Source organism: Empidonax traillii, unplaced genomic scaffold (assembly GCF_003031625.1).
Source record: "Empidonax traillii isolate 1590-97213 ecotype Southwest subspecies unplaced genomic scaffold, ASM303162v1 scaffold847:size276119, whole genome shotgun sequence".
NCBI lineage: Eukaryota > Metazoa > Chordata > Aves > Passeriformes > Tyrannidae > Empidonax > Empidonax traillii.
In genome coordinates this window covers 28,744-44,341 of record NW_020956040.1, presented here as the reverse complement: position 1 = coordinate 44,341, position 15,598 = coordinate 28,744, and the positions used below count along the sequence as shown (strand labels likewise).

Below are 15,598 nucleotides of genomic sequence, written 5' to 3'. Positions count from 1 at the left end.
TTATTCAATACCATCATTAGTTGATCATACTTATTACTATTTACACTACCTTTTCATAGTTTTTTCTTTGGATGATGATTTCTTGCAAGGATGATATTTAGTCTCTTTAACGTCTGCAGCTCAAGAATTTGAAATATTTCACATGCAACTTTATTCAATGAAAATAGAGAAAACTATATTGTGGTTAGAAACTCGTGTAAGGATACAGTTTTACAAGGGATGATTTTTATTTTGAGAATACAACTACACTAAACTATCAGTCTACTCTTGGATGAGGGTATGCAAGACAATCTGTGCTTAAATCAGTGTAGTAAAGTCTTCATTTACTGTGAAAACACACAAAACTTCATTGGTAATAGTAAAGTTTTCTGTTACAACTGTGACTGTACAAGAAGCTTCTGTGGAACAGCCACAACAGCTATGCAATGGCATAGCATGAAATGCAATTCAGACTCATCATCTTTTTCCACACCTCTTACTTCTATTTGCAGAAGTGCCTAATAAAAGTCTAGTTTAAATATCTTTCTCTAATTCACCACACTCTCACCATTGACTTCCATCTGATTTCCACCAAAACAGTAGATAAGCTTAATAAACTTAAATTTAGGATTTGATTTACTGTGCTTAAGGACCTACTACTTCTGTTAAACAAAACAAAAAGCTAAACTTTCCTTGTGTATTTTGTTTATTGAAAAAGTGATAAATAAGCTAAGATTTTAATAAATAGAGGGCAAACAACTCTTGCATAAGAGGAAAAGAAACATATATATAGATAGCTGCTGGTTTGGCGCCACAAGAGATTCAATGATTCTCCAACTTACTAAAGTTTATTTAAAGGTCTGAGTAGTTGCCAATTTGCTTATTTTAATCCATTACAGTAGGATGTCAGAGACAAAAGCAGAAACATGTTGAAAAGAACTACAGTGAACATCTGCTTCCAAAAACCAAAACGCCCAGAGTTTATACAGATTTTAGATTCCAGATGTTAAAAATCAAAATAATAATAATTATAAAACACCTAATTTATCTACCTTAGTAATTTCTAGTGCCCACTGTCACAGTATTTAAATGCTGAAGACAGTAATGAGTAGTCAAAAGGTAAGGGGTATCAACAGAAGTTCAGAGACAGCAGATTCAAAATAAGCAAGGGGAAATGATTCTTCATGCAGAACACAGTGAAGCTGTTCAACTCTTTGCCATGGCGTGTTTTGGATGTTAAAATTTCACACAGGCTTCAGCAGAGATTGGATTAAATCACAAGAAAAACTTTCTCTCAGGGTTACTAAACATTAGAAAACAGAAAGTCCCTAAACTACAAATGACTAAAGACCAACAGGATACATGGGGAAGCAGGTCCACATGCTTTCTCCGTTTATGTTTTTCCTTTGAGCATTGTCTGCTAGTCCCTGTGAGAGATAACGTGCACTAGATGGAACTTTGGTCTGATGCAATACAGTCGCTCTTCTGCTTTTACAGAAGAGCTCTTTGGCTATTCAGATCTACCGTTACTCCTTCCCTGCTTCAGAGTTGCTAAAGGTGTGTTTTTCAACTTGTGTAAAAAGCAGTAAAGGTGTGGCTGTAAACTATTAACTTGACATGCCAGTACTTTAGAAAAAGCTGTAGATTAGAATCACCTCACATGCAAACATAAGATAAAATGTCACATACCACATGTGGTCAAAACAACTAGAAAGGTCACTGAGTTTTCTTTGTCCTATTTGATTCATATATTTCTTGTATTTATTGCAGTGCATCAGCACAGCTCAATTAAAAGCAGTATCTATTTACTAAATACTCAGGAAGCTTAAGATATGTACTTAAGTGTTTTCAACCCAAGAGACGCAACTCCTTCAGGAAAACAAAAAAGCAGAAAGTTTCATAAACCTTTAGGCACACATAAAATGTTGTTTAAAAAGACAACATCAAACTGTACTGCATAACTACCCTTGGCAAAATGATGGGTCCCTCAGATGCTACAAGTTAGTACAGTGAGCAGAAAATACACATTCTCCCTTTCATCCTGAAATATAATTGCAGCAGTTACCAAAAAACGTTGGCAACACTATTGTGACGTGACAAGATACGAGGGTATTTTCTAAACAGCATCCACCAAAAGCATCCTTGAAGTTTTCATTTGAAAATTAAAGCTGCCCCCAAAAACAGTGGAACTGATCCTCTGCTGGTAAAGGTGATAGAGAATCAGCAGTTCTTTCCTCCCTATTCAGCAAAATCTACTTTGCAAGATAGAAGTTGACACAGGTAAAGTCTGCATCTCTACTCTTCAGATTCTGCAAATAAATACCTCAAACTTTTGTTAAACTTAGTCTTTGAAACTGCACAGATTGACAAGGATAGTAATGGTAGTCGTGTGAAGACTCTGAATTATGTATAAATAAAAATCATACATGAAAGGGATATTTTCACCCCTCGGTATTATCAGAATATCCAGAAATTTGCATATTTTCTTTTTCTCTCTGAAAGCTTAATTTTGGCATGGTTAGGAAGACATTTTGTTGAATAAATTGTCTCCTTACTACTTCAAACAAAACACATTAAAGACACGCAATCCAAGGAGAGGTTTTGCAGAAAAGATCTTTCATGCACTTCTATAACGTTGTATAGCACCCCATTCAGAAGTTCATGGAATGCTTCCAGTAAAATTAGCTAAAATGTTGCTGGAGAAATCTGTCTGAGTTCCTGAAGGGTCTCTTTTTTATTAATACCAAGCTAGAATTCAAAGAAGACTATTACAGAGAAAAATAACTTTTTAAAATATGATGACTAAAAATATGAAGACTCACTAAAAGCTGAATATAAGAAAAAAAATTGTAATGTTTGCTGGCTATCTTAATTTGAAAATGAAACACGTATATGTGACTGTATTTATGTATGTAAAGGTGTGTTGAATGATAAATGTTAGCGTTGTCTTTTTGATCACTGTAAGAAAAGTGATCAATTTAAAGTAAAATACTGGTGAGGAAGCATCATGATTACCTGCTAGGTATTATGAACTCATCAAGAAATACTTATGCAATAAGCATGTCTATTAGTAAAGTTAGTATCATTAAACAACATAAAATTGTACAAAGAGCTTTTACTTGGTGGAAATCAGAATAAGACACAGGAGGAGGAAGAAAATATTAACATTAATTGCAAGCAAACAACTTCTAATGTATGAATAATTATTGTTTTATTACATTCCTAAACCTTGTTTATCCTTTTATTCTTCCTTACAGTTTCTACTCTTATCATATGTCTTCTTCAAGGTAATTACAATATAGAAAGAGGTTAGATCTGTTCTTACATTTTACTCAAAGAGCTGAATGCTTCTTTTCAGATGAAGCACTGAAAACTTATTGCTAGTTTTTAAAATCACAACAGCTTCTTCTTCACCTAATAAAGCTAAATAGCAACAAGTTTAAAGACAGAGAAAGTACTGAATATATCCTTTATGCTGCCTAGAATTGAAAGAACACTTATTCCAAGAAAGGTAGTTTGTACACACAGCTGACTGAGGAGACTGATTTGATCCCACTGCTAAATAAACCTAATCCTATATTATTACAGCAACATTGTGGAATAAACCAAAAATGTTCAAGTTTTACCTCCAGCCTATGACACAGACTATCAGAAAACCTCTCACAGTGACAATGAGAAAGAGATTAAGACAGAAATTGCAATACTTTTAGTATCTTTCTAATCAGAATACTAAAATATCCACTGGGAAAGGAGTTCTCCACCTGCAAAGTGTCATTTAGAAAGACCATGATCCACAGTTGATTCAATTAATCTTTCCAATATGCCACTGAGTTTTAGTGGGTCAACTTGATGCAGACTTTTTTGCTGATGGAAATGCTTAAACACACTACAGGATTTACACTTATCTGCATGCATCAAAAGTACTTCTAATACTTTATAAAATTCCAACATACATTCTATAAATTACTTTTCCCAATTAACATGGAATACTCTTAATTTTAATACTTCTCTTGTTTTGAAGAAGTGATATAATATGAAAGCAGAAAGATGAAGTAGATGTTCCTTAAATATTCCACTTACAGTACAACCTTAAAACCACTTAATAACCTGAGTACTGTTACACAAAAGTTTATGTAATTATGCTTGTTCAAGAAAATCAGTTCTGGCTTTATGAAAAGTGAATATATAATGTGCTTTCACTTCTGCACTTTGGACTTTGAAAAACTAAGAAAATTAAATCAGTAATTGATTGAAATAGCAAGGGTTCAATATTTTAAAGTTCTCTTATCAGCAGTAAGATAGTTAAAAAAAATAAATCCTTAGAGTCCAGAGAAATAAAAAGAGTTAATAAGAAATGATCATTACATATAAGGACTTAGTCAATAAGACTGAGGAAAAATGAGATGTGCTGTAACACTGTAGCTGCCTGCAACTATGATACTCTAGAAGCGTAGGAATAAAGCCAGGTATTTAGAGACAGGCAGCATCTTGTATTAAACTCACCAATAAAAATAAAAGAAGATGGGGCTCAGGACTTCAGTGGATTATTGGGCTTTTTTTGGCGACATTAGAAAAACCCTGCCTCTTTCCTTACAATCTTGCTAAGCAGAAGCTGTTAGTACAATTTTTGTATCGATTATCAGGCATAGGACAATTCTTTATAGTAAGGACTCATATATGAATGTAAAGGAGAGTAACACCGTGCAGATTTTCCCCTAAATATTTCTTACTCGCTTATCAATTAACTTGCATGTTCTAACTTACTCCTAATTAGTGGTGATTTAAAAACATGCACAGTGAGTTTTTCATTTGAAAACTCAATTTAGATCCCTATTTAAATGGTTGATACAGAGTTATGTACTGGCATTTCCAGTCACTCCACTGCCTTGTCTCATGCCTGAAAGATGTCTAATTCCTAAATATAGGGTATGATACACAAGTATAACTCATGGAAGCAATTCCACTTCAATTGATAGATATGTTATGTTTACAATTGTCCAATGTTCCTCAAGTGAGAAATTCCTCAAGTGAGAGCTAGACAATTTATGGGTCGTTATTGCAGTCTAAAATATCATTCGGTACTTTGTCCTTGAGCATCTGAGACAATATAAATAGTGGTATAAAGCCCAGTGACAGTAGACAGAGGTTGAAAGCAGACTGAGGTTGCTTTATTGTGGTTGGTTTTTCTGACTACATTTTGGTTTAATTTCCAGTGAAGATCATTTGTTCTATTTAAAGTTTATGGACACAGAACTTTTCATTTGCTTCTGTGCTTGCTGTTAATGAGACTTCAGGGAGGCTTTTGCCTAAGTATAGTGAAGAACTCTGCTTCCTCTGCTGCTGCACTGGTTTTGCGGAATCAAACAGAACAGCTGCCATCAAAATTTGCAAAAAAGAAAAGAAACGTCCCTCTTTGGGTTCTGTCTCCAGTTATGGGCTCCCCAGTAGATGAAAAATGTTCTAAATAAACTGGAGTGAGCCTGATAGAACCAATTTAGTTCAGGTTGCAGCACATTACACACAAGGGGAAGGCAAGGGATCTGTTTCCTATCAACCCAGAGAAGAGAAAGCCCTTCATGTACCTAATTACCACCTCACGCAGTGGCTTGTTACAGAGATGGACTCAAACTCTTCCCAGAGACTTACAGTGCTAGAATACCAAGCAGTGATCACAAGTTGCATGAGAAGAAATTCCAAATGGGTATAATGAAAATATTCTTAACATTAAGCCCTGGAACAGGGGCCTAGATGGATTGGGGGATCTCCATCTTTGGAAATTTTTGAAGTTCTACTGAACAAGTGCCCAAGAAACGTGATCTACCACAACCTGCTTGCTCAGGAGGTTGGACCAGATGACCTACAGAGATTCCTTCTCACCTAATTTGCTGAAAAGGTTCAAAGCGAGAGTTTTTTACTACATTTATAATATGAATACATCAAACAACAATAAAATCCCCTTATTAAGGACTAAATTCTGTGTTTATAGAGAAAATCCTGGGAATCAGAAACAACTTGCAACTTTAAAATGTAATTATCATAATTTTCTTTGTTTATTTCAGCTTCATATTATTATTTCAATTTGATTTATGCCATTTTCATTTTAAATGAGTAGTAACAAAAAGGCATGTGATTGAAAAAACATTCAATAACTATTAAAATACTAGAATGATGAAAAAAGCAGAAAACACCAGTAGTTTGATCTTGGGACACTGGTAGCCCTCTCCTCACCTCAGTTCTTGCAGACCTGAAATATTCTACCACTGTCCCTCACTTTCATTCTTTTATATGTATATATATATATATATTTTTTTTTTTAATATATATATAAATCAACACAGTTCTCACAAAACCAGACCCCTGAAATAGTGAAGGTAAAAACAAGGAAGGAGTTAATTGGCAGGATCTGGAAAACAAGTTTTCATGGAGACTTTATCTTCAGAGACTCAAATTTTAGGTATCTTCTATCACTTGGAGCTTAGACTAAAGTTTCCTTTAATTAAAATAAACAAAGTATCTCAGTATGACATTTTTTCTTTATGTCTCTGCCAGATTTGTGGAATCAATCTAAATTGGTAATGCCTCATCTTTAAAAAACAAAGCCAACATAACTGTTTCTCAGACCTTAGTGCAGGCAAGTTTCCTTAAAATTTCAAAAGGGCTTTCCAAAGGAAAAAGAAAAGTAATATAATTTCCTATTTTAACTAAGATCTCTACATATATTTAGAATTCCACCACAACCACCATAAACAGACAAGTGGTACAAAGACACTCTGAATCAAAGCTGTCAAACTGTAACTTATAATAAACAGCCTTCTTGAACAATTCTAAGCTGCACAACTTAAGTCAAACACAAGCAACTAGTAGTAATTTTAAATGAAACATCAATGACACTTTTCACTTTTTATTGCCTCATAATTGTACTCACTTTCAGAAAGAACTGCTGTCATTACTATCCAATTTCTCAATTTAGGGGAAATTTTGAAGCCAATTTTGTTTCTAGCTGACATCCAAAAAAAATGTGTCCTCTTATTATACATAGATTTTACAGATTTTTTATGATGCAGATGAGCCAAACCACTACTTCCAATACTGTGTGACAAATATATCCAGGTACAAAATGGAAGAAACCAGAACGTGAGGCAATGGGAGCATTATCCTGGAGGCTCTCAGATCTTTCAGAAGAACATAGGTGATGGTCATTATGTTTATGATGAACAGCTGAGGTATTTCTCATTTGCATGAGACATCTGAAGAGAATGTATTTTCAAATGTTATTCTTTAATAAATCAAGACATTTAATACCAAAATATTGGCCATATTAGAACTGAAAAGAAAACTAGTGCAATGCAGTTAATATTTTTAATTAATTTCTGAATGCACTAATAATCATAACACTAGTATTTGAAACATCTTAAGAGTGGCCTTGTTCTGTTGTGAGGCTAACCCAATGCTTAATCATTAGCAGACTGTAAAAGTAGGATTTTATTTATCTTCCCTATTTCTGACAAAACAACAGAATTAGTGCTGCTTCTTAAACATCAAGTTGACTCTGCCTGAAAAAAATATCAAGAATATATATTTAAAATAAAAAGGGGAAAGCACATCCAAATGATAAAAAGAAACCATGCAAGAGATGACTCAAGGATTCAAAAAAAGCAATAAAAAAGTTCAAGCAAATCACATGCTTACAATGGTTTGCAGAGGCAGGCACTTTTGACTGAAGAAGCAAATTAAACAAACTAATGTCTGGTGCCTCTGAAACCACAGGCAAGATGACAATGTAACTGGACTTAAAGAAGGAAAAGTAGTGGCCCAACATCAAAGAAAACACATTTAAAAAGGGGATGAGGGGAAGACAAGAAAGTTGTATCCAAGTTCCATCCATCCAAGAACAAGCTAGAAAGATTTTAGAATCCTGAGCATTGCATTGCTGGTTTTAGTTTAAACAGTGTCCAAGAATTTTTTTTTTCTAAGCATTCAAGTCTGTAACTGAATTTTCTCAGGACTGTAAGTATGCATGGCAAAGAGCCTTAAAATGTTACTGAACTATTTCATTGATACTTTCCCACTACTTCCTTTACCCTGGCAATACGCACACAAAAACTGTTCCCTCAGTAAAGGGACTCCAAGACCAGAAATTTGTGTATTTTCAACAGCTTTTTCATGCAAGAGAATGCTGACTTTGAAACAAATAATGATGAACATTTTGCCATGAAAATCTGTGATATCTCAGAGAAATAGGGTAATTCTTATTGTCCCACGGTGGAAAGGAAAATCAAGTCATTAACTATAGAGTGAAGTAACTTTCAGGCCCAGTTCAGGACTCCATTAACCAAGGAACCTCATAAATATAAATATATTTTGAAATACATATTTTTCCCTAAAAAAAGGCAAAAAAAATTAAGGAAGTGGATGAAAAACATGAACGTACTTCAGTTACTGCTCACTCTATTATAAAAACACAAGTAAAATTATCCTTCAGTATTATCAGTAACAACACAAACATCAATAAGAATACAAGTTTTAGCACATTATAACACTCAGAGACAAAATCTTGATTTCATTAAGAATTAATTTATAAATCAATTTTAGCATTAAAGATAAAGACTTGGCTATTTGAAGATAACTATGCCTAAACAACACTGATTTTAATAGCATTTAAATACTTTTAAGTACTTAAAAATATCTAAACCCCGAAACTAAAGTCTACATAATGTAGAAAATTAATATATAACAGTCTTATATCAGCCAGCACTGAAGTAAAGGAAAAGAATACCACTTCCTGTTTATTAGAGCACTGTATAGATGAATTATTTGACTGGAAAACCTTTCCATATTCTAGCAAAACACTCCAAAGGGAAAAAAATTAGCCAGTCTGTTGCTAGTTAATTTTGATACTCTGAGCTTTTGCTGAGGATAATTAAATCCATAGTATGTAACAATGAGATTTTTAACCCTTCTCTTTCCAAACAAACTCAAATAAGATATTTTTTTTCCCTGCAGTCCCCATTGAACCCAGAAATACTTATAGTTAAGTGTATGAGCTAATCTGAAGCTATATTTCATGATGTCAGATAAGCAAATAAATCTCTCTTGAGTGAGAAAACATTATAACAAATATTATTTTTAAGTCTATCTTAACTTATTCTAATGAAGTTTGAAATTCACTAGCTCTTCATTTTCACTGTCAATTACCCTTCTGCTTTATGTTGGACTTCAAAGAAGAAAATAGGAAAAAAAAAAAAGAAGAAAATTAAATTATAAAGATATAGATATATTTTTCTTCCAAGTAACAACTTGAGAAAGGCTTACTGTCCAGCTGAGGACGTCTGTTTTCCTACAGTGCTAAACACAGGACAGTGCAATAGATGGTAGAATAACTTGCAGAATCATGGCTTAGACAAACTCCAGATAATGAATGAGAAGGAAGCTGGCATCTAAAGTAATACTTCCCAACTCACAACAAGTTTGGATTCTGAGCAGTAAGTTTGATAAGCAAACATTGTGCAGAAATTCTGCTTCCCGCAGCATGGCATTTTCTCCCCCACTAAAACCAGCACAAACTTCAGCAATTCAGACAATAAACTGAGCAGAGAAAATGGCATATTGGGAAATCCACCTGTTTCAGAGTGGCATTCAATCCACACAATGAGTGCAGAGAGCTTCATCAGCCTTAAATGCCTGTCTTTGCAAACTATCAAATATGAGTAGTGCTTGCTTATTAAATGGAGGTGATAAACAAAAACAGTACCAAAGGCACTGCCTTACACATTAAGACAAAAGTAATAAGGGCAAAATTTAGGAATATCTCCACAAGTATTAATGAGCATCCCTAACTGAATGAAAACTAAACAAGGGGATAAGATTTTCATTAGGTTTTACCTCTTCATGAAACTATATAGGGAACACTTTTCTAAGGCAATGAAGTGAGCTTATACTACAGACAAAAAAGAATCAGACATGGATTTCTACGGCTATACAATGTAAGAGGTAAGAGTAGCAGTGCTATTTGAGGAGTCAAAAATGGAACCTTTGCATACATAAAATTCTCAGGGGGTTGTGTATCTCCTAGACTCAGATATGTTAGTATTTAGAAAATGAAAATATCAATCCGTACAACAAAGACCTGCCAGTTCTCCCCTGAGTAATACAACAAAAGCAAAAGTAGCTTCACCCTGATTACTTGCAAGATCAAAACGTACCATTCTGCTACTGGTTTGGCAATGCTGTCAAAAACCACATCTTGTTTTGCCTCTTGATCAAAAATTTTCTGAAATCTGAAAATATTAAGCAAATAAAAATTTCTTAGAATGCTAAAACACTACTCGATTCATACATTTTTGTTTGTGTTTGTAACAGTCAATGTTTACATCATTAGGCTTACATAACTTAGTACAATGTTTTCCCTGTAGTCTTAACCACAGCTTGCTGTTGTGCTATTGTACATAAATAGGCTGTACACAGAGCTGCTTTGACAAGATCTGTACAATAAAATCCTCTGATAAAATGATGTGGCTTAGAAAAAACTAAACCGTATTTTAAATCTATCAAGAGAATCACTGTTTGGAACTGGCACCACACTGAATCCTGGATAAATAGATTACACTATAACCAAATACAGCATCCCACCAGTACAGCCAGGCTCACATTTTTTCCTAGCTATTTCCTTCACTCTGTAGCACTATTACTATAGGTCACAAGGCGATGTCTAATTCAATATGTTTTGTCACTTCTTTATATAAAATATCTGAAGTTGTCTTACAGAATGGAAATTCTTGAGGTTGGAAGGGACCTTCTGCTCCAACCCCCCTGCTCAAAGGAGAGTCAGATAGAACAGGGGTCTGTCCAGTTAGGCTTTGAGTACCTCCACATGGGGAAGCTCCACAGCCTTTCTGGGCAGCCTGTTCCAATATCTGATCACCTCACAGTGGGGTCCCCAGCACAGAAAGGACATCAATCTTTTGGAATTAGTCCAGAAGAAGCCCACCAAGATGAGTGGAGGGATGGAGCACCTCTCCTGCAAAGAAAGGTTAAGAGAATTTGGATTGTTCAGCCTGGAGAAGAGAAGGCTTCAGGGTAACCCAGTTGTGGCCTTCCATCATTGAAAGGGAACATATAAGGAAGATGGACAGAAACTTTTTACAAGGGCATGTAGTGACAAGACAAGACGGAATGGCTTCAAACTGAGAATAGTTTAGATTAGATATTAGGAAGAAATTTTTTTTACTGTGAGGGTGTTGAGGCACTGGAACAGGTTGCCCAGAGAATTGTGGGTGCTCCATCCCTGGGAGTGTTCAAGGCCAGGTTGCATGGAGCTCTGAGCTACTGGAAGGCTTCCTGTCCACAGTAGGGGGTGTTGAAACTAGATGATATTTAAGGTCCCTTCCAATCCTAGCCATGCTATGATTCTGTGGTATATTTCCTATATTTCAATTTGTGCACATTAACTCTTGTCCTGTCCATGGGCACCACTGAGAAGCATCTGGTTCCATCTTCTTTATTCCTCCTCTCCCCATCATGTGTTTATAGATACTGACAAGATCTCCTTGAGCCTTCTCTGGGGTAAAGAGTCCCAGGTCTCTTAGCCTCTCCTCACATGTCAGACTCTCCAGTCCCTTAATCATATTTGTGTCCCTTTGCTGGAGCCCAGAATTGGACACAGAATTCCAGGTGTGATCTCACTGTTGTTGATAAGGGGAAGGATCAACTTCTCTGACCTGGTGGCAGTGCTCTTCTTAATGCAGCCCAGAGGCTGTTGGCCTTTGCTGCAAATGGTTTATGGCTGACCTAGGTTCAATGTTTTGTCTATCAGGATTCCAGGTCTGCAAGCCTGCTTTCAGTCATCCTTGAGCCTGTCCTGGTTATTCCTCATGAGGAGCAGGACTTGACATTTCACTTTGTTGAATTTCATGAGATTCCTATGGACTCATTTCTCCAGTCTCTTGAGGTCAGCAGGGATGGCAACACAACTATCTGGTGCATCAACCATCCCTTCCAGTTTCATATTGTCTGTGAACTTGCTGAAGCTACACTTGGTCTCATCACCCAGATCCTTAATGCTAAATGGTACTGGATCCTCTAATTGGCTACACCAGTGATGGGCCTCCAGCTGGCCTGGATGACAGCCCTCTGAGCCCCTGATGCAACCCTCAGCCCAGCAGCTCAGTTTGTTTTCAGCACTCCTCACTGTGTGCTTATCTAGGCTTTCCTGATCCCATTCCTCACACAGCCTTCCTGGGTCACCTGACACTGCTCCCACCTCTTCCACACTTCCTTTTAATATTGCCATTTAGTCATGAGCTGCTTCCTCATCCAGTCAGACCTCCTGCTGCTTTTTGCATCATTTGCTGTTCATCTGGATGGATTGTTCCTGAGCTTGGAGGAGGTGATCCTTGAAAATCAGCCAGTTCTTCCGGACTTCTCTCCAGGGCTGTGTCTCATGGAACTCTTTCAATCACGTCTGTGAACAGGCCAAAATCTGCATTCATGATGTCCAGGGTTGTGATCCTACTTTTTGCCTTCTCCCTTTTCTCAGTATCCTGAATTTCACTATCTCACGGCCACTGCAACCTAGGCTACCCCCAGGTTTAATATCTCTCATCAGTTCTTCCATTTTTGCAAATATGTGGTGTAGCAGAGTTTTCCCCCTCATCATATTTTTAATCGTATTTTAGGAAGTTGTGATCCATATCTGGATCACTGTCTGGAAACGGACACTCACACAGAACTTCCCAGGGTATGTAGAAAGGCATTGTAGACACTGGATATGCAGAAAGGTACCATGGTGACCCATGCAATGGGTACAGTATCTCAGACAAATGCAGTACACAAAACATAAATGCATACACTCTACCCTTCCAATGCTTAATCAGCCAAGTAACTCAAACAATTGTGTTTGGTTCCCATACAAGAGAGTAAGAACAAAAGAGAATAATGTTTGATGTGACTAGGATAGATAAACTGCATGAAAGCGTGAGTTTTATGGAGAAAAAATAAATGCTTACTCCATAGAATTATTTTTGCATTGTCTTATGGGTAATAAGACACAGTGTTTCTCAAAATCTGTCTCTACAGACTTATTAATAAATTATAAAGTCGGAAAAAAATATCAGCATTCATTAAGTCAGACTTGGGCATCTGCAACCTAACCTAATGTTGCATATTAATCTATTTGGAGAGGGCAGCTCCTCTCTTCCCAAGCAAATTTCCTTAGCTGATGTAAAATGACATCACTCTGAACTGCAGATGTTTATCTAGAGCTCTCATTTTTAATAGTATAGAGCAACAAATTGACCTATTATTACAAAAAAATAAACAATATTCCACTTGGGAAAAGACAGCCTTGACCTCATCATTAAAGGTGATTATATATCTAGCTTTATTTATCATCAAAATTATAAAATGTTGCCTCAAAGTTTTCTGCTAAAGTGATGAAAATATTTGATTGATATTGCTGGTAGTGATTTTAAGTTCCTAATAAATATTTACATTCTACAAACAAGGTTTTGTTTCTTTCAGTTATTTCTGTTTTTCTTTACCTTGTTTTGATAACGTCTGAAACATAGTTTGTAAACAGAGCATTTTACATCAAGACAACTTTTAGCCAGCCTACGACAACTCATTAGATCACAAGAGCACACACAATCCTGCATTCACTCCTCATAAACAAATTCAATTAGTAAAAAGGGAAGAACTGATAAATGAAAATGCAACCTTTGAGATGAGACTTAGGAAAGCATAATGACTTGCAATGCATAGACAATAGTACCACAACTTCACTCACTGCTATCAAACTCATGGTGAAGAGTATATGCTGAAGTACTCCTCTTGTTAAGGGAGTTGTATAAAAATAAACCTATACCAAAACTTAGGATTCCTGATTCTGTACATGTGTATCCCTACACACAGAGTTATCAATCACTAAAAGAAACAGATGCAAAGATAATGCTTTTACTCACTTGAATTTGTAGGTCTCTCGTTTATTATTGACGAACCCATCTGCTAAGTCACGTGGCACAGTAATCTCCAGACTGGAGAGGGGATCCTCCTCATCATCCACTGAATAGCTCTAGTAAGCATGGATATGAATTCACAGCATAATTTCACCAATAGAACAGCACAGCTCTTAGACATAGCAGTTATGCAAGCTTAGCACCTGCAATTGCCTTAAGAAAAACCTTATACAAATTTCACTAAATATTTGACCAGATCCTCCTTCGGTTATTATACAACAAAACCAGCACACACCAACATTATCCTGTCTCCACGAAAATACTACAACAATACTTGAAACAACAGTGTAGCCTTTTTGGCATACTTGGTTACTAAACCACTTCAATATCTGTGGCGTTGTGAAAAACAAAGCACAGCCCCAAGTACAAACCTCTCCAAAAAACCCTGGAAGAATACATTAAGAAAGGCTACTACAAAATGAGTTGAGCCGGTTTAAAACCAGAAGACAATTAGGAGACCTAAATGCACGGTTTCTGAGGAACACTTTCATTATCTTTATTATCCCTTGCAAGTACAGCTACAGCCTGGGAGCTGCACGTTCCCCTCCCGTGCCCAGAACAGGGCTGAACTGCGTAAACCCGGTGACCAGCGTCAAGTGTTTTCCTGCGGAGCCTTCCTCTAATAACTCGGCTGGAAAGAAGTTCCTCGCCCCTTCCCCCCACAGTTGCAGCCCAAGCTCTACTTGGTGGTTTTATGAACTTAAGGCTTCGGAGCGCGGGACGGAGCTCTGAATTCCCTCGCTCGCGTACCCACCGCTCCGCCCTCACCAGCTTCTTGCAGGGCAGGGGGGACGCGGCGCCCCGGGACGCCCCTCGGCTCTCCCCAGCAGCCCCCCTGCACCCCCGGCAGCGCGGCGGCACAGCTCCCCGGCCTACCCCCGCCTGCTGCCGCCTGCCCAGCGGCTTCACCCGCGCGTACACCCGGATGGTTTCCTTCACCATCGCTGCCCGCCGAGCCCTTGGCAACGGCAGCGCGGCACGGCGACCGAGCGAGCACCGTGACCCGGCACTGTAACCCGGCACGGCGGCCGAGCACGGGAACCCCGCACGGGAACCCCGCACGGGAACCCCGCACGGGAACCCCGCACGGGAACCCCGCACGGGAACCCGCACGCTCCCCGGCCGGCAGCGATGGGGGGGGCGGCCCCCGAGCCACCGCACGCTCTCGGGTGGCCTTGGAGGGGCTTGGAGGAGGGAGCAGCCGGGCTCCACCTGAGAGGGGTGACTGCCTGCCTGGCCCTTAATGGCAATTCCCCACCAGCGGGGCTCCCCGAGGCCGCGGTGTCACACGCTTGCACACGCTGCCCATCCCGGAGGTGCGGGGTTGGTGTGGCGTGGGGAGCGCTCCGTGGGCACGCCAGGAATCCCCCGCCTGACCTGTTGTGCCTTATCTGTGTGCCCGCATGGCTCTGCTTGTGCCCTGCTCATGCGTGTAAGGCTCAAGGGATGTCTCTGTTGTTACCCAGCTGAAACACCATAAGGGGAAATTGAAGCAAAATACCTAGATTGGAGGCAATGAAGGCACCAAGTCCTTAATTCTAACATAAGAAGGATTGGGGGGAAAACTGCTAGTGGGAAATAGAGGGTGTTGTCTTGTTAAAAGAGCT

The 15,598-nt window shown here is 38.0% G+C and overlaps 1 protein-coding gene across 6 annotated transcripts in view; it reads right to left on the bottom strand.

The window, feature by feature from the left end:
* KIF6 (kinesin family member 6) overlaps positions 1-14,976 on the bottom strand; it is a 173,724-nt gene extending 158,748 nt beyond the window's left edge. For all 6 annotated transcript variants that reach the window (XR_003573293.1, XR_003573294.1, XR_003573295.1 and 3 more), the window contains exons 1-3: positions 14,868-14,976; positions 13,938-14,047; positions 10,182-10,256 (exon numbers count right to left, since the gene is read on the bottom strand). Coding sequence is in view for 3 of the 6 variants with exons in the window: in XM_027902168.1 (XP_027757969.1) it covers positions 10,182-10,256; positions 13,938-14,047; positions 14,868-14,933 (251 nt within the window). In the remaining 3 variants the exon portion in view is untranslated. The remainder of the gene's footprint in view (positions 1-10,181; positions 10,257-13,937; positions 14,048-14,867) is intronic.
* Positions 14,977-15,598: the final 622 nt, after the last annotated feature.